The 27984-nt window shown below is 44.7% G+C and overlaps 1 protein-coding gene across 5 annotated transcripts in view; it reads left to right on the forward strand.

The window, feature by feature from the left end:
* Positions 1-27984, forward strand: part of LOC137304816 (sorbitol dehydrogenase-like) — a 62292-nt gene that overhangs the window by 23082 nt on the left and 11226 nt on the right. Inside the window, exons 2-7 of one of the 5 annotated variants that reach the window (XM_067973547.1) lie at positions 18312-18345; positions 19685-19754; positions 21584-21748; positions 23088-23247; positions 25915-26033; positions 26212-26277. In XM_067973547.1, the coding sequence (XP_067829648.1) occupies positions 21598-21748; positions 23088-23247; positions 25915-26033; positions 26212-26277 (496 nt within the window). In that variant the 5' untranslated portion in view covers positions 18312-18345; positions 19685-19754; positions 21584-21597. Of the gene's footprint in view, positions 1-5439; positions 5557-8401; positions 8465-18311; positions 18346-19684; positions 19755-21480; positions 21501-21583; positions 21749-23087; positions 23248-25914; positions 26034-26211; positions 26278-27984 lie in introns of those variants that run through there. The other 4 variants (XM_067973546.1, XM_067973544.1, XM_067973545.1 and 1 more) reach the window with 4 other exon arrangements.

Here is a 27984-nt window from a genome sequence, read left to right on the forward strand (position 1 = left end):
CTGCGGAAAATGGAGTTTTATTGTCCGAGTCCGATCTTCGGCCCCATAAGGACATCAGGCTCCAAACTTTGGATCAACAAGGTACCTGAGGCATGGCACGCCAGGGTTGCCAACCCTCCAGGTTTGTCCTGGAGTCTCCAGGAATTGAAGATTAATCTGCAGGACACTGCTGTGAGCAAAACCCAGGACAAACATCATAGGGGCAATAAATAAATTTGTAGGGTTTTTTTTCATTTTCTTTAAATACTTTTGTTTATCAGTTGTTAAAATGTAGGAAATAGAGGGGAAGAAAGGCCGTCTTAGTGACAGTCAAGAGCCATCCAGTTGGTTAACAAAGAGTCTGTTTCACTTTCCAATTAGAGTGGGAAGGCGTGCCTGTGAGGATTGATTGACATGTCAGGTGGCCAATGACAGGAACGTGGGGGCGGGAGGCCATATGATGAAATCTCCAGGAATACTGCCAACCAGAGTTGGTAACCCAGTTGGGCCTGCCCTGAGTATCTAAACCACCCCATCCCCATGATTTGGAACCAGGTCAGCAGCAGGGCAAAGCGGCAGGAGAAGGTCCCACCCCGCTACAGTCCTGCCTCCTTAAAAGGGGTCTGCCGAATCTCAGGGCCTCAATGTCTATGCTCTAAGTGGCCACCTGGTTGAGATACCAGAGGGCAAAGGGCCTATGAAAGTAGACACCAGAAAAGAGGCAACATCTTGGTGTTGTTCTCCTTAGAGCAGAGAAGGTTAAGGTGTTCAAAATCATGAAGGGTTATGATAGATTGAATAAGGAGAAACTGTTTCCAGTGGCAAAAGGTTTGGTAACCAAAGGACACAGATTTAAGATGATCGACAAAAGAGCCAGAGGCGACACGAGGAAACGTTTGTTTACGCAGCGAGTTATGATCTGAAATGCACTGCCTGAAAAGGCAGTGGAAGCAGATTCAATAGTAACGTTCAAAGGGGAATTGGATAAATACTTGAAGGGAAAAAAATTACAGGGCTATGGGGAAAGAGCGGGGGAATGGGGCTAATTGGATAGCTCTTTCAAAGAGCCAGCACAGGCATGACGGGCCGAATGGCCTCCATCTATGCTGTACCTACTATGATATTCAGTAGAGGAGGAAGGGAAGTAGGGAAAAGTTAAAGAGACACTCCATACCCTTGCAAAAGGAGTAAAGTTTCCCAACTAACATTGTCTGCAATAAGTTTACAAATACTACAGTTTAGCCAACAACCTGACAACTAAATATAAATTTGAAGCATTTCTGATCTCGTCCCTTGTTTCACACATAGGGGCGGAGGAGATGCAAGGGTACATTGGTGCTCACTTGGGACTATCTCATTGCTGCCCCTGGATTTGTAACAGATATGATAAGCTCTCTGTTGCATCTGTCAGACTAACTAGGTCATCTGTTAGCGACTGAGGAGTGAACGGGGCCATGAACTAACGTTTCACTTTAGCACACTTGGCTTGATTCCAAAGCAAAGGTATGTCAGTTGGTTAAATGGGCCATAAAAGTTTACGAAGCAATTTAAGTCTTACAATGAGCCACACCATAGGAATTTAACCAAAATACACGAGGAGGGCCATCTGAGTCATCCTTTCAGAAAGACCTACAGTTCCCCCTCATCATTGCATCTAATTGTTTCTTAAGTAATTCCAGGGTTTTTTTTTGCCTCTACTACACTCCACTAAGAAGTCCATTCCATGCATTAGACACTCTTCCAGACCAGCCCTGATTTGTCCTTTTACTGGTTTGAACCTGTGTACCCTTACCTCATGGTCCTCATTTTCTGCATCTGCCTTTTCCACAGTGTTTACTGCCTACTCTCAAGTTGTTCCTGAGAACTCAGTTCTCTGATGGTAGGAATCAGCCTCATGGCTCTTGTCTGAACTATTTCCGTGGGATTTGAATGCCTTGGTGACCAGAAGTGGACACAGTGCTCATGGTGTGCGGCCTGATCAGAGCATTCTATAACTTACCTACAATAAGAAATAAAAACTTGCTTTTAATTAGCACCTTTCATGACCTCGGGACGTCCCAAAGCGCATTATAGCCAATGAATTACTTTTGAAGTGTAGACACTGTTGTAATGTAGGAAACGCGACAGCCAAATTGGGCACAGCAAGATCCCACAAACAGCAATGTGATAATGACCAGATCATCTGTTTTAGTGATGTTGGTCGAGGAATAAATATTGGCCAGGACACCGGGGAGAACTCCTCTGCTCTTCTTCCAAATAGTGCCATTGGATTTTTTTATGTCCACCTCAGAGGGCAGACAGGGCCTCTGTTTAATGTCTCATCTGAAAGACAGCACCTCCGACAGAGCAGCACTCCCTCAGTACTGCAGTGGAGTGTCAGCCTAGATTTTGTGCTCAGTAATTCCTGACGTTTTCACCTTTAGCCATTTTGTTTGTTATCATTTACTAAAGCAAGCACCAGTAGACCCCCCCACATCCATTGCATTGATCACGGATAATCTGGGACCCGGCGTGCAGTTTCTCATGTATATTGTGTTCTTGCTGCAGCCTAAAGGTAACAGATTTGTTTAGTGCTGTTAAACAATAAATGCACTGAAGCAATCTATATCACATGACGGACCCCAGGTAAACATGTCACAAACATCCCGGAAAGATATAAGGCTGGATTTTCCTGGTCCTGCACCTGGGGGGGATCGGATTGCCTGGGTGCAGCGAATACCAGAGAATCAGGTGGGAAGGTATGCATGTCCATAAGGGAACAAGCTCCATTGTTCTGTACATTCATTTAAATGCACAGAAAATCAGGTAGAGTCACTTACGAGCAGCAATCCCCTACCTGTTTTTTCTGCATTCACTCTGCCCAGGTAATCCAATACGTCCACAAAAATCTGCCCCTAGGCCATCCGAATGTGATATACTGTTCACTTTGCACGTTGTAAAGCTAGCTTAAGATGCAAGTAACTTTGTTTGTTGGGTAAGGGATAAATATTGGCCAGGACACTGGGGAGAACTCCCCTGCTCCTCTTCAAATAGTGCTGTGGGATCTTTTATGTCCACCTGAGAGGGCAGACAGGACCTCGGTTTAGCACCTCATCCGTAAGACGGCACCTACCGACAGTGCAGCGCTCCCTCAGTACTGGCACTGGAGTGTCAGCCTAGATTATGGGCTCATGTCTCTGGAGTCAGGACTTGAACCCACAACCTTCTGACTCAGAGGGGAGAGTGCTACCCACAGAGCCATGCCTGGTACTCTGTGCCAGCAAAACTGGCACACTCATGTAAGAAAAACTTCCCGCAGGCACTTCTCCAGTTAAGTGATTCCTTTTATGGGTAGGTTTAGTCATTTACTTTTCAGAATCATCTAACTGTTATGCATTTCTTATGTTTTAATTGTTATTTATAGCTACTTGTAATGAGGGGTGATAATCTTGTATCATTTAAAAATTGCACAAGATCCTGGAGTGGTTGAGTTGTGCCAGATGTGGAAGTGATACACACAGACCAGCACAATCCTCACGTTTGATCCCTGAATTAGGTGGGTAGAAATAGGAATAGGTATAAATGCAAGAATAGAAAACCAAAAAGGTTTAAAAAAACCTCACCAAACCTACAATAGACCTCGAGCTAGAGAGGAGAAGAAAATCAGCCAGGTTTCCTTTTCCTGAATCAAAATGCTGGAAATTTGAAATAAAAACAGAAAATGCCGGAGAAGCTCAGCAAGTGAGGGCAGCATCTGTGGAGAGAGAAACAGAGTTAACGTTTCAGGTCGGTGACCTTACGTCAGAACTGATGTGACTCAGTGGGTAGCACTCTCCCCTCTGAGTCAGAAGGTTGTGGGTTCAAGCCCTGACTCCAGAGATGTGAGCCCATAATCTAGGCTGAAACGTTAACTCTGTTTCTTTCTCCGCAGATGCTTGCTGAGTATCTCCAGCACTCTCTGTTCTTATTTCCTTTTCCTGAATGCTGGCTGTGGTCAGGCTCGGCCTTGGCCCGTCCTAGAACTTGGCGACGCTCACAACTGAGTAATGGATATGTGGGCGAGTTATCATTAGATGTCAAGTGGGAACATATTGAAGAAGGAGCTCACACCTTCAAGGAAGGAGTGAAAAGGCAGAAAATTGGCAGAGAAACGTTGGCCAGGAAAGATGAAAGAAAACCACATAGTTGGCTGACACTCACTGGGTTGACCGCACCCTAAAGGGAGCGTAGCACAGATTCACTAGAATGATACTGGGGCTGAAAGGGTTACATTAATAGGACAAGTTGCATAGACTAGGCTTGTATTCCTTGTGTATAGAATATTAAGGGGAGAACTAATTGAGTTGTTTAATATGATTAAAGGATTTGATAGGGTAGATAGGGAGAAACTATTTCCTCTGGTGGGAGAATCCAGAACAAGGGGACATAACTTTAAAATTAGAGCTAGGCCGTTCAGGGGTGATGTCAGGAAGCACTTCTTCACACAAAGGGGAGTGGAAATCTGGAATTCTCTTCCCCCAAAATGCTGTTGGGGCTGGGGGTCAATTGAAAATTTCAAAACTGAGATTGACAGATTTTTGTTAGTTAAGGGTATTAAGGGTTACGGAACCAAGGCGGATAGATGGAGTTAAGCTACAGATCAGCCATAATCTAATTCAATGGCGGAGCAGGCTCGAGGGGCTGAATGGCCTCCTCCTGTTCCTTTGTCACAGGCCATGGGGCACTGGATAGGTACCTCGAGAGAAATCAGCACCTTCCAAACTGGAGGGGAAAAATATAAAATCTTTCCATCACCAGGAAGCAACAATTGCCTCGCCTTCATGCAGTATATTCTGGGGAGGATTATATTACTGTAGCTAACTGATACTTCAAGTTTACAAAATATCATACATTAGCCTATCTCTCATACCGCTCAATCCCCCTTTACGAACCTGCAAAATTGACAGGCAGGAAAAGACCAGCTGGTTGATCAAGCCTACCCCGCCCCATGATGGCTGGAGCATCCTGACTAAACACTTCTTCCCTACCCCCACCCCCCCTTCATAGCCATGTAATCTCCTGGGAGAGGCAAAAAAAAAAGCTGTCAAATATTGAATTTGCCAGCACTCTCCACTTCTGCTGCTGAGCAGTGTTTGTTTTAGCAAAGCTTGTTTTTCTCCTTTCAAATATTTATTCACTGTTCTCCGACTGATTTCGCCCCTTCCACAACCCAGGGTTACTGAAGCCAATTGTAGTCCCTGATTGACACCAGCTAATGCAGCGCGGACCAGGGTCAAATCTGGATCTGCTGCTGTAATTTTTTTTTATTGTATTCCACTCATGTCTGTGTCGTGCCTCTTCTTTTCCAGTAGATGATGTAATCGTGCCAGCACGATTGCAGCTTAATACTTTCCAAATCTGGGTAAACATTGACCTACACAGCACGTAAAAAGTTAGGCAACACTGAGTTGTTTTCATCTATCAACAATCCCAGGCCTCCCACACTTACTTTAAGTTCCTCACTCGCATTAGATTTTTGGTTCCCTACTATTTCCGATTATTACAGCCGTACTTCCAAATTTACATCGGCGCAAAGTGGTTTTGGCTGCTCATCTCCAGGTAAAGTCACGGTGCAACTCGGGTATAAAAAGCCCCAGTGGGTCTGGTGAAGCCAAGCGAAGTGAGAATCCCCCCAAGGCAGTAATCATTGACAGTCAGCCAATGTAACTGGGTTCTTACGGCGTGAAAAACCTGCCTTCAGTTATTCGGGAAAAATAAATGCGCGCTGTGAAATATCCCTGAAGAATTCCACTATTAACTCTTTGGCTGTGGTTTTGCTGCACCTAATAGCCTGACTCTGGTATCTGACATCTGCAATTGAGTCTGACCAGTGTCCTGTCTATAGTGACAACTCACTTGCACCCAGCACTATTCTTCTCTGAGCAAGTTTTTAATATTAACAGAACATGGATAGGAAGGCCTCTTCTCTCACAAGTTTTCAGAGCTTCCTTATGCGGCCCGACAGACTGCCTGGGTGTTTTGAAACGCAGGCTGGAGTTTCCACTGCAGATGGTGTGAAACTCAAGCAGTGGCCTCTTGGAGAGATTCTCACACTGATTGGCTTCACCAAGGGTTTTAAAAGAGGTGGCTGCAGAGATAGTGGATGCATTTGTTTTGATCTTCCAGAATTCCCTAGATTCTAAAACGGTCCCCATGGATTGGAAGGTAGCAAATGTAACCCCGCTATTCAAGAAGGAGGGAGAGGGAAAACAGGGAACTATAGGCCAGTTAGGCTGACATCAGTTGTCGGGAAAATGCTAGAATCTATTATTCAGGACGTTGTAACAGGGCACTTAGAAAATCATAATATGATTCGGCGGAGTCAATACGGTTTTATGAAAGAAAAATTGTGTTTGACAAATCTATTAGAGTTTTTTGAGGGTGTAACTAGCAGGGTAGATAAGGGGGAACCAGTGGGTATAGTATACATGGATTTTCAAAAGGCATTCGATAAAGTGCCACACAAAAGGTTGTTACATAAGATTGGTGCTCATGGGATTGGTTGAGGACAGAAAACAGAGAGTAGGAATAAATGAGTCATTTTCAGGTCGGCAGGCTGTAACTAGTGGAGTGCTGCAAGGATCAGTGCTTGGGCCTCAGCTATTTACAATCTATATCAATAACTTACATGAGGGGACCTAGTGTAATATATCCAAGTTTGCTGACGCTACAAAGCTAGGTAGGAAAGTAAGTTGTGAGGAGGATGCAAAGAAGCTGCAAAGGAATATCGACCAGTTAAGTGATTGGGCAAGAAGGTGGCAGATGGAGTATAATGTGGGGAAATGTGAAATTATCCACTTTGGTAGGAAGAATAGAAAAGCAGAATATTTTTTAAAAGGTGAGAGACTAGTAAATGTTGGTATTCAGAGGGATTCGGGTGTCCTTGTACACGAATCACAGCAATTAGGAAAGCAAATGGTATGTTAGCCTTTATTGCAAGGGGGTTAGAGTATATAAGAGTAAGGAAGTTTTGCTGCAATTATATAGGGCTTTGGTGAGACCACACCTGGAGTACTGTGTACAGTTTTAGTCTCCTTATCTAAGGAAGGATATACTTGCCTTAGGTTCACTAGATTGATTCCTGGGATGAGGGGGTTGACCTTTCGGAGAGATTGAGTAGAATGGGCCTATGTTCTCTGGAGTTTAGAAGAATGAGAGGTGATCTCATTGAAACATATAAAATTCTTAGAGGGCTTGACAGGGTAGATGCTGAGAGGCTTTTTTCCCTGGCTGGAGAGTCTAGAACTAGGGGTCATAGTCTCAGGATAAGGAATCGGCCATTAAGGACCAAGATGAGGAAAGATTTCTTCACTCAGAGGGTTGTGAATCTTTGGAATTCTCTACTGTGGATGCTTAGTTGTTGGGTATATTCAAAACTGAGATCGATTCTAAGGGAATCAAGGGATATAGGGATAGTGGGGGAAAGTGGAGTTGAGGTAGAAAGTCAGCCATGATCTGATTGAATGGCAGAACAGGCTCGAGGGGCCGTATGGCCTGCTCCTGCTCCTATTTCTTATGTTCTTTTGTGATCCAATAAGGAATTCAGGAGAAACTTCTTTACCCAAAGAGTGGTCAGAATGTGGAACTCGCTACCACAAGGAGTACTTGAGGTGAATAGCATAGAAGCATTTAAGGGGAAGCTAGATAAGTACATGAGGGAGAAAGGAATAGGAGGATATGCTGATTGGGTTAGATGAAGCGGGGTTGGAGGAGGCTCGTGTGTAGCATAAACACTGGCATAGACCAGTTGGGCCGAATGGCCTGTTTCTGTGCTGTAGAGTCTATGTAATTCTATGTACAGTTAGACTGGAAGGAAAGTCATGCATTTATATAATACCTTCCTACATTGGTACAGTGACTACACTTCAAAATAGCACTTCATTGGCTGTAACAATCTTTGGGACGTCCTGAGGTTGTGAAAGGCGCTATGTAAATGCAAGTCTTTATTGAAAAAGGCGTGGGCTTTACTGAGGGACCCTTTGCGCCCGTCTCCCCTTCATCTTGTGCCTGGTTTCCATGTGACGACTGCTGCCTGTGGCGTGATTGAAATCAGGAGCTCGCTGTAGAGTCAATTACAGGTACAGACCCATTCCCCCTCACTCCACGTTGCAGAGTATTGTAATATTTCTGAGCAACCTTCCACAAGTCCTCAGTGAGCAACTTGGGGTTCTGGTGATCCCAAATCAGCCAACTTTTGGGAATAGAATTGGGAATATGACAGAGCATTGATCGAATGAAGCAGACTGTATTTGTCCATGGTAGACTTTGTTCAACAGGGGGGAGGGGAGGATGGGGGAAAATGCAACTCAGCTTTACATCAATAGAGAGATAAAAAAAACAGGTCTTTGAACTCATCCAGGATTGAACTTTAAAAGATGCCACTGATCACTCCCCGGCTGAGAGACTAGAGATGGCTGAGCAAGAGAACTTGGCGGTGGTGGTCTGCTCTCCTGGAGATCTACGACTGGTAATCAGTTATCTCGTTTGCTTCAATCTATACCTAGGTGGTCAGATTATGGGAATTATTTTTGTTAACCAGAGGTATTAAGGGCATGACGTTAGATCACAGATCAGTCATGATCTCACTGAATGGCAGAACAGGCTCTAGGAGCTAAACGGCCTCCTCCTGCTTCTACGTCCCTGCACAAGCTGCACTGCGAGGGAAAAGTGTTACTAAAACATACACAAATCCCTATCGGCGCACTTGCTGTTTCAAAGTGTACGGGCAAATGGATAAGCTGGACTCAGTTTGGAATCATGCTTAATTAGTCCCTTCATTCTGTTTTTGTAATGATGGGGACTTTTCCACACTTCACCTTGTTGACAGTGTGAAAAGAAAGCATTTGCATTTGTATAATGGGCTAGACATTCGATGCTGCCCAAAGCCGGGCACGCACCGCACCCGCCTGTTAACATTGTTCCACAAAACACGTATTATTCGTGGTGCCTGCTCATTATCGTGACTCAAGTGTAAAGCCAGTGCTACCCACACTATTCATTGGCTGTTTGGGGGCTGCCGGATATCGGGCGTCAGAAGGCTCCTGAGCTTCCACAGAGGACTCTCCAGACAGCAGTGGAGGGTGGACTCGAGCGGCTCTGGGTCCAGAGGGCCCGGCTGCAGACTGCATCCATCTCACCATGGGACTGGGACAGTCAGGCCCAGTTGGCTGTGTGGCAATGAAAAGGGTACTGGCGGAGTGCTGGCGGGAGAGCAGGCAATGCTGTCGTCCTGAGAGAGGACAGTGGGTACCTCTCCCACGGAGCCTTAGCGAGAACTGAATGCAGGAGTGGTGTGACGCTCCCACCCAGGGCCAAGGTAGCAGCAGTATGAAGCTGCCGTGGAAGCTGGCAGCAGAGGCTCCATCACGGTGGGCCCCACCGCCATGTTCATGGAGCTGATCACTTGCTCCACGTTGGACAGAACGCTCTCCCTGGGCTGCGTGAAGCCCCGGCACAAGTGGGAGCTGGACCCCCTCCATGCTCTCGGCCATTGTACGCAAGCTCGCTGGCAGGCTACCCAGTGCACCCAGCATTTCCTGGTGTATGCTCATCTGCCTTCTTCGGTAGTCTGTATCCCTCGAAGCCCTCCGCAGCACAGCTAGTATGTGAGCTGGCCCCTGTGTTGTCCTATCTCCCTGCCCTAGCTCCTGCATATCTGTGGCCGGTGATTCACCAGGTGTAGATACTTCCTCTAAACTACCCTCATAAGTACATATGGTGCCAGTAACCAAGCTGGCGCTTGCTGGGGTCACATCGAGTGACGCTGCACCTTCAGTTAGGCTGCCCTCCTCTTCCTGAAATGATGTAAGGAGTCTTACAACACCAGGTTATAGTCCAATAGCTTTATTTAAAATCACAAGCTTTCGGAGGCTTCCTCCTTCGTCACCTGACGAAGGAGATAATCTCCGAAAGCTTGTGATTTTAAATAAAGCTGTTGGACTATAACCTGGTGTTGTAAGACTCCTTACATTTGTCCACCCCAGTCCATCACCGGCATCTCCACATCATTCCTGAAATGACACAGGGGCCTCCAACGTTTTCAGCACCTGAAGTGACAGAGAGGAGGCTTCGAGGAGTTCCTGACATTTACCTGAGGAAGGAGGAAGCCTCCGAAAGCTTGTAAATTTCAAATAAAATCGTTGGACTATAACTTGGTGTTGTAAAATTGTTTACAATTGACAGAGAGGGACAAGGGTCAGCTTTTAGTGGGCAATAAGAGCAAAGAGGGATGAGTAGCTGCTGTTAGTCAGGCAGAGTGTGTGGCGGGTGAGAATGAAGTAAGGGAGAAAGAGGGTGAGGTGTGAAGAGACCCTCCAGCTTTGGCACTTGCCATGGCCATGACTCTCCCCCTGCCCGTGCTGGCCAGCAAGTCTCCCTCGAGTCTCGGCCTCCTCCGGTCACCTATTGTATGCTACCTTCTCCTGCAAGAAAGAAGAACGTGTGTTAGTGACAGCCTTCTAAGCTGTGTTGAGAATGTGCCTGTCATGGTCGAACAGCACTAATGTTGTGTGGAAGATGTGAGGTGTGGGGCAGTGAGGGTTGCAATAATGGGTGAGAGTCGGACGTGCAGTGTGCGTGGGATGTGCCCTGTGCACACGCCGCCCAGTACCGTCCGAAAGAGGCAATGGCGGTCCTGCGTACATCGTCGCACCCCAATTTGCCTATGAGAAGGGTCTATCGCTTGACTCCGGCGGGCGCTCAGCGGTAGGCATCGGGGAACAATAGAGACGGCCACACCATTGGCGGGAACGGAGCATTAAGTCATTCCGCCATCCCATTTTCCCTCAAGCGGGAGGCCTCAAAACCTCTCCCTCGAGACTGTGTTTCCAAGTGATCTTTAACTGGAGCAGTTTTAGCAGTAAAGATATCTGTAAGGCTCAACGAGCATGATTAGGGATGTGGTGATGCCTTCATCTACAGATTAAGTCACCGTGTAATGTAAGGAGGCCATCGCCTTTGTAAACCTTTGGGGTCAATTTGAGGTCATGACAAAAACCGCTACGAAAAGCCAACTTCTAAAGACTAGCCGAAGGGCTTTGAGTTCATTATTCCTCTGAGTTTCTGGTGTGTGCAGGTATTTTTTGGGTTTGTTTGCAGTGTCACTCCCACAGGGCTGCCTTTAATACACATGACAATCAGCTTTAATCTGCCAGGTGAAAGAAGCAATGGTGTTAAGAGTTGAAGGAAGATTACGTTGCTAAGAGGTAGTGCAGGGTGTTTGTATTCTCAACAACTATGACTTGGAATGGTGGTTGAATTGAAAGTTTACCCCCACATGGTGTGGTGCCTGGGGTAGAATTTCTGCAGCGGTTCCCCAATGTCCCACCATAACTTTGGCGGACGACGACGGCAACAACAACAACAACAACTTGCATTTATATAGCGCCTTTAACAGAGTAAAACATCCCAAGGCGCTTCACAGAAGCGTTATCAAACACAATTTGACACCAAGCCATATAAGGAGATATTAGGACTGGTGACCAAAAGCTTGGTCAAAGAGTAGGTTTTAAAGTAAAGGAGAGAGGGGCAGAGAGGCGGAGAGGTTTAGGGAGGGAATTCCAGAGCTTAGGTCCTTAGGCAGATGAAGGCACGGCCGCCAATGGTGGAGCGATGAAAATCGGGGATGCGCAAGAGGCGCAGAATTGGAGGAGCGCAGAGATCTCGGAGGGTTGTAGGGCTGGAGGAAGTCACAGAGATGGGGAGGGGCGAGACCGTGGAGGGATTTGAAAACAAGGATTTGATTAGCAACAGGAAGCCACAATTTAGGGGTTTTTACAAGGTGCTATAAACTGTACTCATTTGGTGGTCTGTGCTCCATTACATAACACCGTATTCGATAGGCTACAATTCTGGGATGGTGTGTCCAAAGTCCAGTCGTGGCTCAGTGGGTAGCCTTTGAGTCTGAAGGTTGTGGGCTTAAGTCCCACTCCGAAGACTTGAGCATATAATCCAGGCTGACACTTCAGTGCAGTACTGAGGGAGTGCTGCACTGTCGGAGATGCCGTCTTTCGGATGAGACGTTAAACTGAGGCTCTATCAGCCCTCTCAGGTGGACGTAAAAGATCCTGTGGCACTATCCCGAAGAAGAGCAGGGGAGTTCTTCAGGTGTTCTGGCCAATATTTATCCCTCAACCAACATCATTAAAAACAGGTTATCTGGTCACTATTTCATTGCTGTTTGTGGGACCTTGCTGTGCGCAAATTGGCTGTCGTGTTCTCCAAGTTACAACAGTGACTACACTTCAAAAGTACTTCATTAGTTGTAAAGCACTTTGGGACATTCTGAGGTTGTGAAAGACGCTAGTTAAATGCAAATCTTCCTTTTTTTCTTTTACTGGAGCCAGATTTGGTCCAGCATTTCAGTGACAACTGTGACTGTCACTCTCGAAACATAGAAACATAGAAAATAGGAGCAGGAGTAGGCCATTCGGCCCTTTGAGCCTGCTCCACCATTCAATATGATCATGGCTGATCCTCTATCTCAATTCCATATTGCTGCTCCCTCCCCATATCTACATACGAACATACAAAACTGACAGGCAGAAAAGGACCAGCTGGTCCATCAAGCCTGCCCCACACCATGATGGCTGGACCATCATGACTAAACACTTCCTCCCTCCTTCCCCCAAGCCCCCCTCGCAGCCATGTAATCTCCTGGGAGAGGCAAAAAAAAACAGAGAGAAAACCCAGAGCCAATAAGGGAAAAACTACTCTGAAAAATTTCTCTCCTCTCCCCTCAGGCATTCGAAACCAGTCCAAGAGATCACATGGACCGAGTGTTGTCTGTAAAGTCACTTCCCTTCACCACTGGCGCACTGTGGCTGCAGTGTGTACCATCCACAGGATGCACTGCAGCAACTCGCCAAGGCTTCTTCGACAGCACCTCCCAAACCTGTGACCTCTACCACCTAGAAGGACAAGAGCAGCAGGTACATGGGAACAACACCACCTGCACATTCCCCTCCAAGTCACACACCATCCCGACTTGGAAATATGTCACCGTTCCTTCACCGTCACTGGGTCAAAATCCTGGAACTCCCTTCCGAACAGCACTGTGGGAGAACCGTCACCACACGGACTGCAGCGGTTCAAGAAGGTGGCTCACCACCACCTTCTCAAGGGCAATTAGGGATGGGCAATAAATGCTGGCCTCGCCAGCGACGCCCACATCCCATGAACGAATAAATTTTAAAAAATAAAAGATGCGATCTCTGCCCCAGTCAAGAACCTGTCCAGTTCCCTCTTGAAGGCGAGCAGAGAGTCAGCACCCACCATACCAGCCGGCAATGTATTCCCGCGGCGAATCCACATTCCTACAGGTCTTTGAGAAAGGTGAAACACACCTCGTTTCTGGGGCATCACAGGTTTAAAATCCTGGCTGATGATGGATATTCTGCAAACCATGTCAGATCCTCACTGCGATCTACCACGGCATCCAAGATGCTGAAACTAAGCCCCTGATACTTGAGTGGTCCCAGTGCACGAGGTGAAAATGTGTAATCTATCTGTCTCAATGCTACATGTTACGCCAACATCACAATCCAGAGAGCAGGAGCCCTGATGTTTGTGAAGATAGGGGACATGTACTGTCTGGAGAGGAGGAATTTCACCAGCCTGTACTTGGAGGCGATGCACCAGGCAGTGACAGGGACACCAGGGAGGATTTGATATCAGAACAATTTACTTTGAAACTTAAATCCCCATAAAAGGAGGAAAATTGCAAAATATCTAAAGGTTGAAAAACAACAGATGCACCTTCCGTATTGGGCATCAGATCCAAAAAAAAGCTGCACCCTCACATCAGCCTAAACATCCAAACCAGCTCAAAAAGCAGCCAGGATTACATCAGCGAAACTGCCTTAAATCTTATCAGCTTACATAACAGGCAAGCACGTTTGATTAGTAATAAGCAAATCTGTGTTTATTTGATCATAAAATGTCATGGAAAACATCACCTGGTATAGAACAATGTATCAGAAAAATGAATCCAGAGTTTGGCTGTGATGAGCCATCTTACGTAAACCAGCTCAAAGGAATAAAGGTTCAACCACAGTTTGGCCATCAGTAGGTTGGCCGTACGGCATTGGTGAAGTACACTTCCTAAAGTTGTTTTATATGCCTTTTAATGAGCAATTACTTTGTTATATATCCCTGAGGTCACTTTGCAGAATCAATGGTGGCTACACCAATGTCAAGAGTGACCATATGGGTACGGTAGTGTATCGATTATCGTACTGGACTAGCAACCCGGATGTTGTGAGTTCATAATCTTATCAAAACAACTTGTCAACTTTTGACCGTGAAAGCTGCTGGACGGCCATTAAAACCCAACTGGTTCACTCGTGCCCTTCAGGGAAGGGAAACTCAGTCTGGGTTACACGTGACTCCAGTCCCACACTATGCGGTTGACTCCCAATGCCCTCTGAAGTGGTCTAGCAAGGCACTCAGTTGCACAAAAATGACCATAAAAGCCTAGCACCATCATCTGGACAATTAAGGATGACCCACACCCTGAGAAACAGGAGTTTTTCTCGCTTATATTGAACTATTGCTATATTTATCTGAATACCTCTCTGGTGACTGAAAAGAACCTGGTACAACCATGTTTTTACAACCATGCAGGCATTTATATCCTTGCTAATGAGCTTTCTTTTTGGAAATTGATGCAATAGAAGATAGAGCATACCATGATATGGCAGAGAGTAATTGATTTTTTTCAGAGCGGTTTAAACTCATCCCCTTCTCCAATGTGAACCACAGACACTAAGATGGGTTTTCAACCTGCCCCAGAAAACTTGCTTACAAATAGTATTGACTTACAAATAGGTGTAGCCTAACCTTCTCTCCGCTCTCTTCCAACTTGTTCCCATTTTCCTTCCATTCCCCTCCCCCTCAGCTTTAAGACTCTCTCTCCACCCAATATTCATGCAATTTGTCCAGGCAACAGTAATTCCTCATCTTCTATGCCTCAGTGCATAAGTGTTGTAGTTGGATTTTAATCGTTGATTATCTCGGTAATTAAAGTAGCAGTTTCAAATATATGGCACATTAATGTCACATTCATTGCCTTCAGTGTAAACATTGAGTTAGCTGCAGTTTGGTCGTGGACCAGTTTACTTAGTGACCTAGGGAAAATCAACCATGTCACTGGGAGCTTCCAGATGAATTCAACCTTGTCTGGCAATATGTTTCTTTTTGTTTAAACAAATTACTTGGTGATTTTTAAAGGAGTGGTAGGATTATAGAAACAGCCCTCGAGCCTGTTTTGCCATTCAATTAGATCATGGCTGATCTGTATCTTAACTCCATTTACTCACCTTGGTTCCGTAATCCTTAATACCCGTGCCTGACAAAAATCTGTCAATCTCAGTTTTGAAATTTTCAATTGACCCCCAGCCCCAACAGCTTTTTGAGGGAGAGAGTTCCAGATTTCCACTCCCCTTTGTGTGAAGAAGTGCTTCCTGACATCACCCCTGAATGGCCTAGCTCTAATTTTAAGGTTATGCCCCCTTGTTCTGGACTCCCCCCACCAGAGGAAATAGTTTCTCCCCATCTACCCTATCAATCCTTTAATCATCTTAAACACCTCAATTAGATCACCCCTTAATCTTTTGCACACGAGGGAATACAAGCCGAGTCTATGCAACCTACTCCTCATAATTTAACCCTTTTAGCCCCGGAATCAGTCTGGTGAATCTGTGCTGCACCCCCTCCAAGGCCGATATATCTTTCCAGAACTGAACAATGTGCTCTAAACGGGGTATCGGTAAGCAGAAATGTGCAGGAACCAGAAAGATCACTGAGATCCACAGGTCAGTCCCAAATTCCAAAATATACTACACTGTATTTGAGGGGGTAATTTTTCAGGGCCTCCACCGCCAGATTGAGGCCTTGCTAGTCGGGAACATGAGAGCTAGGGCTGTCGCAACAGAGTCGGTTCTGCACCCTGAGCTTCCATCGAACGAGGCACTTCACCAGAATCCCTCTTCTCATGTCTCTCAATCACCTCTTTCATCAAGAAAATCATCAGCTTCCATTTGAATTTGCCCTCTTTGACCCTGCTTCAATTATCTCCCTGGGCAGTTTGTTCCATACATTCACCACCCTCTATATGAAACAGATAAATCTAAACTGTTCACCTTCTCTCTACTGAGCTCCAATATATGCTGCCTGTTTGCAGAGTTTCTGATTATGGCAAGCAATTGATTACGGTTCGGTTTATCTTTTGACCTCAAAATGTTGAAAGCTTAAGATAGATGACATAGAATTACATAGAATTTACAGCTCAGAAACAGGCCATTCGGCCCAACTGGTTTGTGCCAGTGTTTATGCTCCACACGAAGCCTCCTCCCACCATACTTTATCTAACCCTATCTGCATATCATTCCAGTTCTTTCTCCCTCATGTATTTATCTAGCTTCCCCTTAAATGTATCTTTGCTATTCACCTCAACCACTCCATGTGGTAGCAAATTCCACATTCTCACCACTCTTTGGATAAAGAAGTTTCTCCTGAATTCCTTATTGTATTTATTAGTGACTATCTTATATCTATGTCCTCTAGTTTTGGACTCTCCCACAAGTGGAAACATCATCTCTACGTCTACCCTATCATAATTTTAAAGACTGCTATTAGGTCAGCCCTCAGACTTCTCTTTTCATCCTTGTTCAATCTTTCATATTGCTTTGCTTTACTTTTTCTATTTAAAATGAGAGTATGTTGAATGCTGATTTAAATAAAAATATGAAAACGGTTCGCCCATGGTGCCCAAAGGCAAACTTCTGATTGAAACTAGCCTGTCGGGAGAGGTAATAAGTAGGGAACAAGTTGTCTCTCACAAGGAGGAAAACAAATTCAGTGGGGGTGATTTTGACTTTGGGCAGCTGCCCGTTCTGGCCATCCTAGGAGGAATATATTGATTTTTCAGTATGGGACTTCCCTGAAGTGCCCATTCCAATCAGGCACTGAGTGTATGGGGTACCAATCAAGTGCTCCAGCTACAGTATGGGAAGGACCCAAAATATGCATTAAAGTCAGGGCCATAGTGAGTCAGACGCTGGCTCTGAGCACTACGGACGCTTAAAGGTGTTAGGCGAACAGGGAGCTGAACAGGCCTCCGGCTTCAACACCCCATAATTTCAAGAGCTGGCACCCAGTGTACATCGGTGCTACAGAAAGACTTGTATTTATATAGTGCCTTTCACGACGTCCCAAAGTGCTTTACAGCCATTAAGTGTAGTCACTGTTGTAATGTAGGAAATGCGACTGCCAATTTGTGCACAGCAATGTGATAATGACCAGATAATCTGTTTTTGTGATGTTGGTTGAGTTATAAATATTGACCGGGGAGAACTCCCTTGCTCTTCTTCAAAATAATGCCACGGGATCTTTTAAGTCCATCTGAGAGAGCAGTCAAAGCCTCGGTTTAACGTCTCATCCAAAAGACGGCACCTCCAACAGTGCAGCACTCCCGCTGGAGTGTCAGCCAAGATTATGTGCTCAAGTCTCGGGCGTGAGGCTTGAACCCACGACCTTCTGACTCGGGAGGTAAGAGGGCCACCCACTGAGCCACGGCTGACACCGAGACCAAGTGTCACATTGTCTGCCCTTTGGTTTGTTTGGAGGCGGCTCTGATCCCAATGCCGAAGTGTCTGAACAGAGATACTACAACATCGTAGCAAGGAGGATGGATCTCCTCCATTGAATATGCAGTTTAACAGGCCTGTTAAAGGAGGATGTCCCTGTAATCTTTTGTTTGTAGTTCCATTTTATTTGTAAAAAGCGCCTGTTCACGATCTCAGGACTTTCCAAAGCGCTTTACAGCCAATGAAGTACTTTTGAAGTGTAGTCACTGTTATAATGTAGGAAACGCGACAGCCAAATTGCGCACAGCAAGATCCCACAAACAGCAATGTGATCTGTTTCTCAGTGATTTTAGTTGAGGGATATTGGCCGGGACACCGGGTCAATTCCCCTGCTCTTCTTCAAAATAGTGCCATGGGATCTTTTAGTCCACCTGAGAGGGCAGATTGGACCTCAGTTTAATGTCTTACCTGAAAAGCGACATACTCCGACAGTGCAGCACTCCTTCAGTACTGCACTGGAGTGTCAGCCTAGATTTTGTGCTCAAGTCTCTAGAGTGGGACTTGAACCCACAATCATTTTAACTCCGAGGCGAGAGTGCTGCCCACTGAGCCACAGCCGACACCTTTGTAGTTACAGTAGTCGTGGTAGAATTACGATGTCTGTGATTTCTGGCACAACGATGAATGATCAGGCCATTCACAAGTACATTTCCGATCCTCTCTACACAGGAAAAACGTTCAATCCCTGAACCAGGCCCTAATGGTAAGTCTTTTTGTTCTTTCCTACCTGAGGTCCTCCTAAGTTTTTTATTGTGTTACTTAATTATTTCTGAATTTCACCATCGATTAATGCATTAATCTTTAGGTAGCAAAATAATTCAGGATTTAAAGAATCAATCCCTTTATTAGTCTTCACAATGTACACAACTATCATAAATAAAAATGATATGTGTAATTCATAATTCGTTATTTCATGGAATTGTACAGCACAGAAGGCAGCCTTTCGGCCCATCGTGCCTGTGCTGGCTCTTCGAAAGAGCCATGCAATTAGTCCCACTCCGCTGCCCTTTGGCCACAGCCTTGCAATTTATTTCCCCTTCAAGTATTTATCCAATTCCCTTTTGAAAGTTATTATTGAATCTGCTTCCACCGCCCTTTCAGGCAGCGCATTCCAGATCACAACAACTCGCTGCGTAAAAAAAAAAATTCTCCTCATCTCCCCTCTGGTTCTTTTGCCAATTACGTTAAATCTGTGTCTCCTGGTTACCGACCCTCCTGCCAGTGGAAACAGTTTCTCCCTATTTACTCCATCAAAACCTTTCATAGTTTAAAAGTAAAACAGTGATGTGGTTAGTTGGAGTGAAATAGCTTTGTTAACAATGAACACTGGGGATTTGTAGCAGTGTTTGAAATTCTCTCTGTCAATATTTGAAGAATGGAGTACAGAGCTATAACACTCCTGTTACTGTAACACAAACTAAGGTATTATTTCCTGAAACTAGGGCTAGAGATTTGGAGCATTGTACCGGTGATTGGTATATGTAAATATTGACAAGTGTGGAAACCTCAGTTTAAAAAATTACTTGCAGGTGATGAATCCTCCCACAAGTCATTTACCAATTCCATTCAGGCAGAGAAAAGGCCATTGTTCTCTTTAAGAGCATACGAACAATGATGTTCAGAAAAACATTTGCCTGAGGAAGGAGAAAATCTCCGAAAGCTTGTGAATTTAAAATAAAATTGCTGGACTATAACTTGGTGTTGTAAAATTGTTTACAATTGTCAACCCCAGTCCATCACCGGCATCTCCACATCTCCACTTCAGGAAAAGGTCCTCTAGTCCATCCAGCCTGTCTCACACAATTGTGATACCTTGTGTGTGACAATATATACTCTCCCTACCCCACCCAAAAGCCATGTGAGGGCACTAATTTGCTGATTTAACTACGCAGGACAAACCCATCGTTGCAGGGCCAGCCCTGGTAGAATTTGATGGGCAGGTTGCAGGACTTGCAACTTTGTCCAAAAAAAAGTCTGTCATTCCTTCAACATTCAGAGCTGGGTTGTGTGCTCTCTCTCTCTCTCTCTCTCTCACTCTCCAGGAAATCCAGGAAAGGTTTCTGAGGTTTGGAACTCTGTTGTTTAAGAGACATATCTGGAAAGTATAGACAAGTAAGTTTACCATTGGTTACAGTGTAAATCGTCTAAATGATTTTGAGAGACCCCAGTGGGGGCACACTTGGGGAAATATAACTTGTTAAAGCCAGGCCATTGGAATGGACAGAATAAATGTGCTCAAGAGGCAGTTGGATACGATACTGGAATGAGAAGGGACTGAGGGATATGGTGAGAATCATATCAAGATGTCAGCGTGGGATCAAGAAATGTTCAACTAATCTACTGGCGTTTCCTACAGATATTACTGACGTAGTGGACAAGGTTAATGCAGTATCCAAGGGTTGATTTTTCATCGTTTTAATATAGTTTAATTACTTGGACAGTGTTCTTTTTGCCTCTCCCAGAGATTACGTGGCTCTGGGTGGGTGGGCAGTGTATGTATTGTGTGTGGGACAGGCTGAATGGACCAGTAGATCTTCTCCTGTCCATTGTTTTTGTAAGTTCATGTACAAAAACAATGATTACACAGAAAATTACTCAAGATTGTGCTTATACCAAAATAGGAGGCAGATCAGATAGTAAGAAACAATATAACTAAATACAAAGGGGCTTGGACTTTTTAGGTAACTGGGCCAGTCAGTGGCAGATGAAGTTCAATATGGATGAATGGATAGTAATTAGCATGGAGCAAGGAACCAAAAGAAGGACCATGTGTTAAAAGGAACAATAAAATACAGTGTACCGATTAGAAAAGATACCAAGAAGTTCTTGTGGATTAATTTATGAATCCACTGCTTGATTGCAATTTTTAAAAATGGCTAATCAGGTTGCTTTAGCCAAGAGAGAGAGACAAATGAAAGCAAGTTATATTGTTGATGTAGAAGACATCAATTAGACTCCATCTGGAGTGCTGTTCCTGATCACATAGGAACGATATTGCCCTTGAGAGGTACAGAGGCAAGCAATGGAGATGGTGCCAAATATCAAGGATAGCGCATAAGTAATAAATAACATTTTATTTATAAGATAAACTTATCTTATAAATAAGATTATCTTATAAACCAAACTTAAGTTTTTACAATTATGAACAGAATTGACAAAGCTGATCCAGGTAAATTATTCGCCAAGGTGAAGGGTTCAAATATCAGGAGATACAGATTAAAAAATGAGGCATTTAGGAATGAGAAGAGACATCACAATGGGGAATACACATCTGAAATTCTGCGTTCCTCCAATTCTAGCCTCTTGTGCATCCCCGATTTCCTTCGCTCCACCATTGGCGGCCATGCCTTCAGCTGTCTAGGCCCCAAGCTCTGGAATTCCGTCCCTGAACCTCTCTACTTCTCTCTCCTCTTTTAAGACGCTCCTTAAAGCTACCTCTTTAACCAAGCTTATGGTCACCTGTCCTAATATCCCCTTATGTGGCTCGGTGTCAAATTGTACTTGATAACGCTCCTGTGAAGCGACTTGGGATGTTTTACTATGTTAAAGGCACTTGCTATATAAATGCAAATTGCTGTTTTTGTCGTGATAAACTCCCTGGAAAAGTCATTGAAATGGATTTATGAGACAACTAAATGTGTTTCCAGAGAGAAAGAGAGAGAGAGAGAGAAGGGCATGAGGGATATGGTGGAAGGTGGAAAGTGACAGGCTTGTTAGGCCTAATCGCCCTTTCTTATTATATATTTATGTTTTAACTGATTTGCAGACAGTTTCTCATCAGCTTGTAAAGTAATCTGTGATGACAGAAGTAGCACCAGATAAATCGATTATCGGATGCTAATATTCCTCAACATTAAGGTATCACACTAAGTAAAAAGAAACATTAGTTCCAAAAAGTTTGTTTGCAAGTCCCTAATTTTCCTTCTGTGCTGTACTTTCAGAGGTTCTGCTGCAGATGAACGCTGTGGGGATCTGCGGCTCAGATGTCCACTACTGGCAACATGGAAAATTAGGAGACTTTCTTATGAAAAAACCAATGGTGCTTGGGCACGAAGGCTCGGGGACTGTGGTTAAAGTGGGATCAGGTGTGCAACACCTCAAAGCAGGTCAGTGCACCTGAAACTGTGACAGAAATTCCAAGAGCTTTCTTAACCTTTAGCTGTAAGTGCAAATAACTGTGGTCCATGTCCAAATCTATAATTTTCTTATAAAGTATGAGGGGGGGGAGTGGGGGTGGGGGCGGTGGGAATGAATTTGATGATCATTAACTTACACCGAAGTTACTGTGAGTTTTGATGGAGTAGATACAGAGTAGCTCTTTCCTCTGGTGGGGGAGTCCAGAACAAGAGGGCCACAATTGTAAAATTAGAGCTTGGCCATTCAGGAGTGAAATCAGGAAGCACTTTTCCACACAAAGGGTGGTGGAAACCTGGAACTACTAACATACGATCATAAGAAATAGGAGCAGGAGTAGGCCATACGGCCCCTCGAGCCTGCTCCGCCATTCAATACAATTATGGCTGATCTTTTGTTTTTCTTCATTCATGGGATGTGGGCATCGCTGGCAAGGCCAGCATTTATTGCCCATCCCGAATTGCCCTTGAGAAGGTGGTGGTGAGCCACCTTCTTGAATGGCTGCAGTCCGTGTGGTGAAGGTTCTCCCACAGTGCTGTTAGGTAGGGAGTTCCAGGAAGGAACGGCGATATATTTCCAAGTGTGTGACTTGGAGGGGAGCGTGCAGGTGGTGTTGTTCCCATGTGCCTGCTGCCCTTGTCCTTCTAGGTGGTAGAGGTCGCGGGTTTGGGAGGTGCTGTCGAAGAAGCCTTGGTGAGTTGCTGCAGTGCATCCTGTGGATGGTACACACTGCAGCCACAGTGCGCCGGTGGTGAAGGGAGTGAATGTTTAGGGTGGTGGATGGGGTGCCAATCAAGCGGGCTGCTTTGTCCTGGATGGTGTCGAGCTTCTTGAGTGTTGTTGGAGTTTCATTTATCCAGGCAAGTGGCGAGTATTCCATCACACTCCTGACTTGTGCCTTGTAGATGGTGGAAAGGCTTTGGGGAGTCAGGAGGTGAGTCACTCGCCCCAGAATACCCAGCCTCTGACCTGCTCTTGTAGCCACAGTATTTACGTGGCTGGTCCAGTTAAGTTTCTGGTCAATGGTGATCCCCAGGATGTTGTAGGTGGGGGATGCGGTGATGGTAATGCCGTTGAAGGTCAAGGGGAGGCAGTCTTCTACCTCAACTCCACTTTCCTCTCTTCCCCCAAAAGGCTGTGGATGCTGGGGGTCAGTTGGAGCTTTCAAGACAGATTTTTATCAGTTAAGGGTATCAAGGGATACGGAGCATGTGACCCACCTGCAGGGTAGGTACTTGCCACCCACAGTGATCACACTTACACCAGTGCCCTCATTAAAGAATTGTACACTGACTATTTTCTTTCTTACAGGTGACAGAGTTGCCATCGAGCCTGCTTACCCCCTACAGAACGATGACTTCTGTAAATCTGGACGTTACAACCTATCTCCAAAAATGTTCTGCTGTGCTACTCCTCCCTACGATGGGCACCTGTGCCGATACTATGCCCACAACGCCAGCTACTGTTTCAAGTGAGTTCTGTGGGGCACCAGTTTTAATGATGCCAGATCACTGTCATCTGTTGGAAAGTTTCTTTTTCTTTTTTTTTATTCATTCATGGGATGTGGGCGTCGCTGGCGAGGCCGGCATTTATTGCCCATCTCTAATTGCCCTTGAGAAGGTGGTGGTGAGCCGCCTTCTTGAACCGCTGCAGTTCGTGTGGTGACGGTTCTCCCACTGTGCTGTTAGGAAGGGAGTTCCAGGATTTTGGGCGGTCATAAAATGGAGTCTTACATGAGTTCACTAATAGTACAGCAATGAACTCTTCATTCTCTCTAAAGCCGAAGTCTACCCAAGACTTGAATACTGGTCCGTGTCTGAGGTGCTACTTTAACCACTCTAACTTGTGATGAATTTTTGTTGGTTGACTTACTGAGTGAGGCCACCCATTGGGTATTATCCATCTTGACCCATGAGGCAGTGCATCTTCTCCTGGCTGAGTATAGATTGGAGGTTTCCATGTTGTTCTTTATTTCTGTTTCAATAGCTTTCATTGTGGTCTGAGTACATTACATTCAGGGTTCACAACTTGACCATTTCTGTCTTTCAAGGCACTGTTGCAAGATCATGACACTTATAGCAACCAAGTCTATCTGAAAGCTTTAATGATAAAAGTCCTTTTGAGTTTTTGGGAAAAGCACCTCTAAGGCCAAACAAATTGGTCACTATATTCCTCGATCAATGGTTAAGAACTCCCATTAGAATCAGGGAAGAAGACAACTTTGGAAAGTACCCTGTTATTCCTTATTGCACAGGCATAATCATTTTACTCCTATAAACCCAATAATCCACATTTGTGAAAATGATGATTGTCATGTGGGACAATTTAATGTTGTGAATTTACAGTAAAGGTATGCTTTAAAGTTCTACCAGGAACTGCCTAGCTAAAAACAGAGAACATCTCAGCTGGCAGTGAGCTCCAGGTGTTTTGTTCACTCGTGCCAAAGTCATAATGAGAAAGTTGAAAGAATTGTGGTAACTTATTGTCACTGGTGAGATATCCTAAACCTTCCTCGAAGTGTTTAAGACAGAACTGGTTACATTCCACATGGCAGTAACCTAAATATCTGTTGGTGTTCCAGCTTAAACAGCTCTTTGTGAGATTCTGTGAGTCACCCACACTTAAACTAAATGGAATGCAACTGTACTATTGGCAAATTTATAACGCTATTGCCAGTAATTGAAGGGTGAAATGTAATGACAGAGAGTTTCTGCGAAGCATCCATTTTATATATTAAATGACATGGAATGTACAGCACAGAAATAGGCCATTCGGCCCAACTGGTCTATGCCGGTGTTTATGCTCCACACAAGCCACCTCCCTACCTCATTTAACTCTATCACCAGATCCTTCTATTCCTTTCTCCCTCATGTGTTTATCTAGCTTCCCCTTAAATGCATCTAAGCTATTCGCCTCAACTACTTCTTGTGGCAGCTTTTCAACCACTCTTTGGGTAAAGAAGCTTCTCCTGAATTCGTTATTGTGTTTATTAGTGACTATCTTATATTTATGAGCCCTAGTTTTGCCCATGAAAGGGCTGACTAGTTCCTGGCAGAGTCTTGGGAGGTCTTTTGCCATTTTTATTTTGCCATTTTTATGGGCGAATGAAGGCAAGGAGAAATGAGCTGGAATGCAAAATCTTCTGCGTAGATGTGGAATTTTTGTGCACAGGTCAGTCTTTGTGGGTTTTTTCCATGATACATTTTTCCTGGCTTCACCTTCCCGCTGACACTAAATAGGACAGTGTGATAGTTAAATGACCTTCTTGCTTTCAGGTAAATGTAAAGAATTTCCAACTCAGCCAATAGTGTCGGTTTCAAATGAAGAAGCCACTTTTATTAGGCACTGTTTAAATAGTATTTTGCTTTTGTTTCTAAAGTCGGCATATTACCTGGAATTTCAGACTGTGTAGTTTGGGCCTGAGTGCTCAACTGGCATTGTTTCTACTCCTCTGGGGTTTAAATCAGGTGCTCGTTGAATTCATACTGCACTGTTTCTATGCCAGGCCACAGCTTGTGCTCTGTTATAACCTCTATACTGACACCCACCTCACCTTCTGCATTGCAGCCTAGCCCATTAATGGGCCAGAGAACGCTATGAAATAATCACTAAGGTAATCGCACTTTAACAAGGTGTGAACCGCTGATTGAAACTGCTTGAAGACCTGACTTTGGTTGAAAACTTATATAGAATTATATAGAAAGTTACAGCACGGAAACAGGCCATTTGGCCTAACCAATCCGTGTTGGTGTTTACCCTCTACACAAGCAGTAGCCCTAATCCCTTGTTCCCATATCCCTTTCTTTCAATCACCTATCTAACCGATTCTTAAATGTTGACATGGTCTCTACTTCAATCACTAACTCCAACAGTACATTTCACAGCCTCAACCAAACTTAATGGGTAAGTACAGGGTAAGTACTTATTGAACTGCCCAAAACAGTCGGCGGGTTTAATACGTTATAAGCAGCGCCTTGAAATCCACTCCTATGGTAATGGCAAATGGTTGGCACTATTTGCCCGATATAGGTGGCTGCCCCTGGTAAGTGCGGAAGGTGTAAGTGGTGGGGACTCTACTGACATTTACTTATATAGGGAAAACGTTATGTTTGTGATTAAAATTGATCCTTTGTTTCAGGCTTCCTGAGTGTGTGAACTCTGAAGAAGGTGCATTCATTGAGCCTCTTTCTGTTGCGATTCATGCATGTCGCAGAGGGCGAGTGAAACTGGGCAGCAAAATCCTGATCTTTGGAGCAGGTGAGCAGCCCAATGATCTAGATCAGTTGCTACTGACATCATCAGCCACGAGATAGGTTTTATGATAATGAGTTATCCTGCACCGAATGTGTTAAGTTACTCTTAGTTAGCGCACAAACAACGTAACTCTGTTTTCTACCTGCCACATCATAACTGACATCCTTACTTATTTATTAAGGGCCAATTGGACTTCTGAATCTGTTGGTTGCGAAGGCAATGGGGGCAGCCCAGGTTGTGATTTGTGGTAAGCCTCAGTTTTTTTCTCTCTCTTGGTTTCCCTGCCAATACTTTGCAGTTGAAAGTTTCTCGGTCCCATTGTTTTACTCAGTCTGATCCTAGAAAAGGAACCTTCTTGGCCTTACTCCCGGTCATCGACTCGTTCCTCCTTGACGAAGAAAGTGACGAGCTCCTAATTTTAGAACAAAGACTCTTTAAAAAGGAGCAGGTTATTTATCACAACGAGGAGTTGGGAGTGGAAGCCTGGCCCACTCCTGGTGGGTCACAGAGCAAACACTCCAACTCCATCCACCTGTTGACTCTCTGGTCTTTACTTAAACCTGATTTCTACTCATTTCAAAACTTCAAACCTTTGATTGTCTGCTGGAGTTGTGAGGGGACCAAGTTATCTGCCTGTGCGTTCCTGGGTCGCAATTCCTGCAGGGAGAGCTTTATTTCAACCTGCACATTAACCGTTGGCGATATTCCTATGATAGTCCTTGGTCCACTGTCTTGAGGCGGGTGTTATGTCAAACAGCCAAACATCTCAGTTAGACAAAGAAATGCTATAGATAATGAGTCTGTCATTCAACCCTTAGCATTGCCTACAGTCATTGTCTCAAAACGAATCACTGATAATATGATAGTACGGCATAAAAATAGCTCTTCATTGCAGCAATCGCCCATATCACTTTGACTTTGTGGACCTGCATTTCCTCCGTATTTGCCCCCAAGAAAGGCGTAACTGGGGTGCAAATCAGTCATGCGGCCCAGAAGATCACAGAATTTTGGGTGTAAGTGAGTGACGCACGCAAGTACAACACACCCAAATTTCCCCGCAGCTTTAGGCCTGACTATCCATCCCTGAACGCACCTCTGCCAATAATAAGGGCCGCGCCCCCAAGTTACAGAGCCTCATAAAATGAATTTCTTGCAAGTGCGTTTGTGCAGAGGCTCTCTTCAAATTACCACCTGATTTTTTAGGTGCAGCAGGAAACAAAGTCATTTTTCCGATGTTCTATTGCAATTATTGGAGCATTGTAAAACAAATTTATCCTCACTGAGACCGACGATGTATTTTCTGTTTCTTTTAATGCATTTTTACGGCATAAGTCACTTTAAAAATTGAAAAGCTTCCCTGATTGCAGGTTCTTAAACATGTCGTGTCTGATGTGCATGAAAGATGGTTGATTGAGTTGAATCTTTAATTTTCATACTAAAAGAAGGATTATAATGGTGTCAGTTTTCCACTTCCCTTAGGCCCCGATTGTTTACATTGATTTACGCCCATTTTATGTTTGGACGTATTCTTAATGAGATTCGCTTGAAATTTGAGTGTAACTGGACATCGGCAGAATGAGTGGAGGAATGGGCACAGTTTCAGGTCTAACTTCCAAGCCTTAGTGTTTTGGCTCTTAAAGCCAGGACCTTAGCCTCTAAAAATAAAAAGTGGACATACTCCTGCATCTCTGACAGCCTCTACCTCATTCCCCCCCCCCAACCTTTGTCTCTCGCTGTGCACCTCCCTCACACTGTTTTTCTCTCTCTCTGCCTCTCTGTCCTCTTTCTTTCTCTGTTTCTCTCGATCTTTGTTCCTCTCTCTCTCTCTCTCTCTCTCTCCCCTCTTTGTCTCACTCTCTCCTCTTTCTCTCCCTTCTTCTCTTTCTCTGCCTCTCTGATTCTCTCTCTTGCACACATTCTCTCTCTTCCGTGTCACTGAATTAGCCAATTCAGA

This window comes from Heptranchias perlo, chromosome 38 (genome assembly GCF_035084215.1).
Source record: "Heptranchias perlo isolate sHepPer1 chromosome 38, sHepPer1.hap1, whole genome shotgun sequence".
Taxonomy (NCBI): domain Eukaryota; kingdom Metazoa; phylum Chordata; class Chondrichthyes; order Hexanchiformes; family Hexanchidae; genus Heptranchias; species Heptranchias perlo.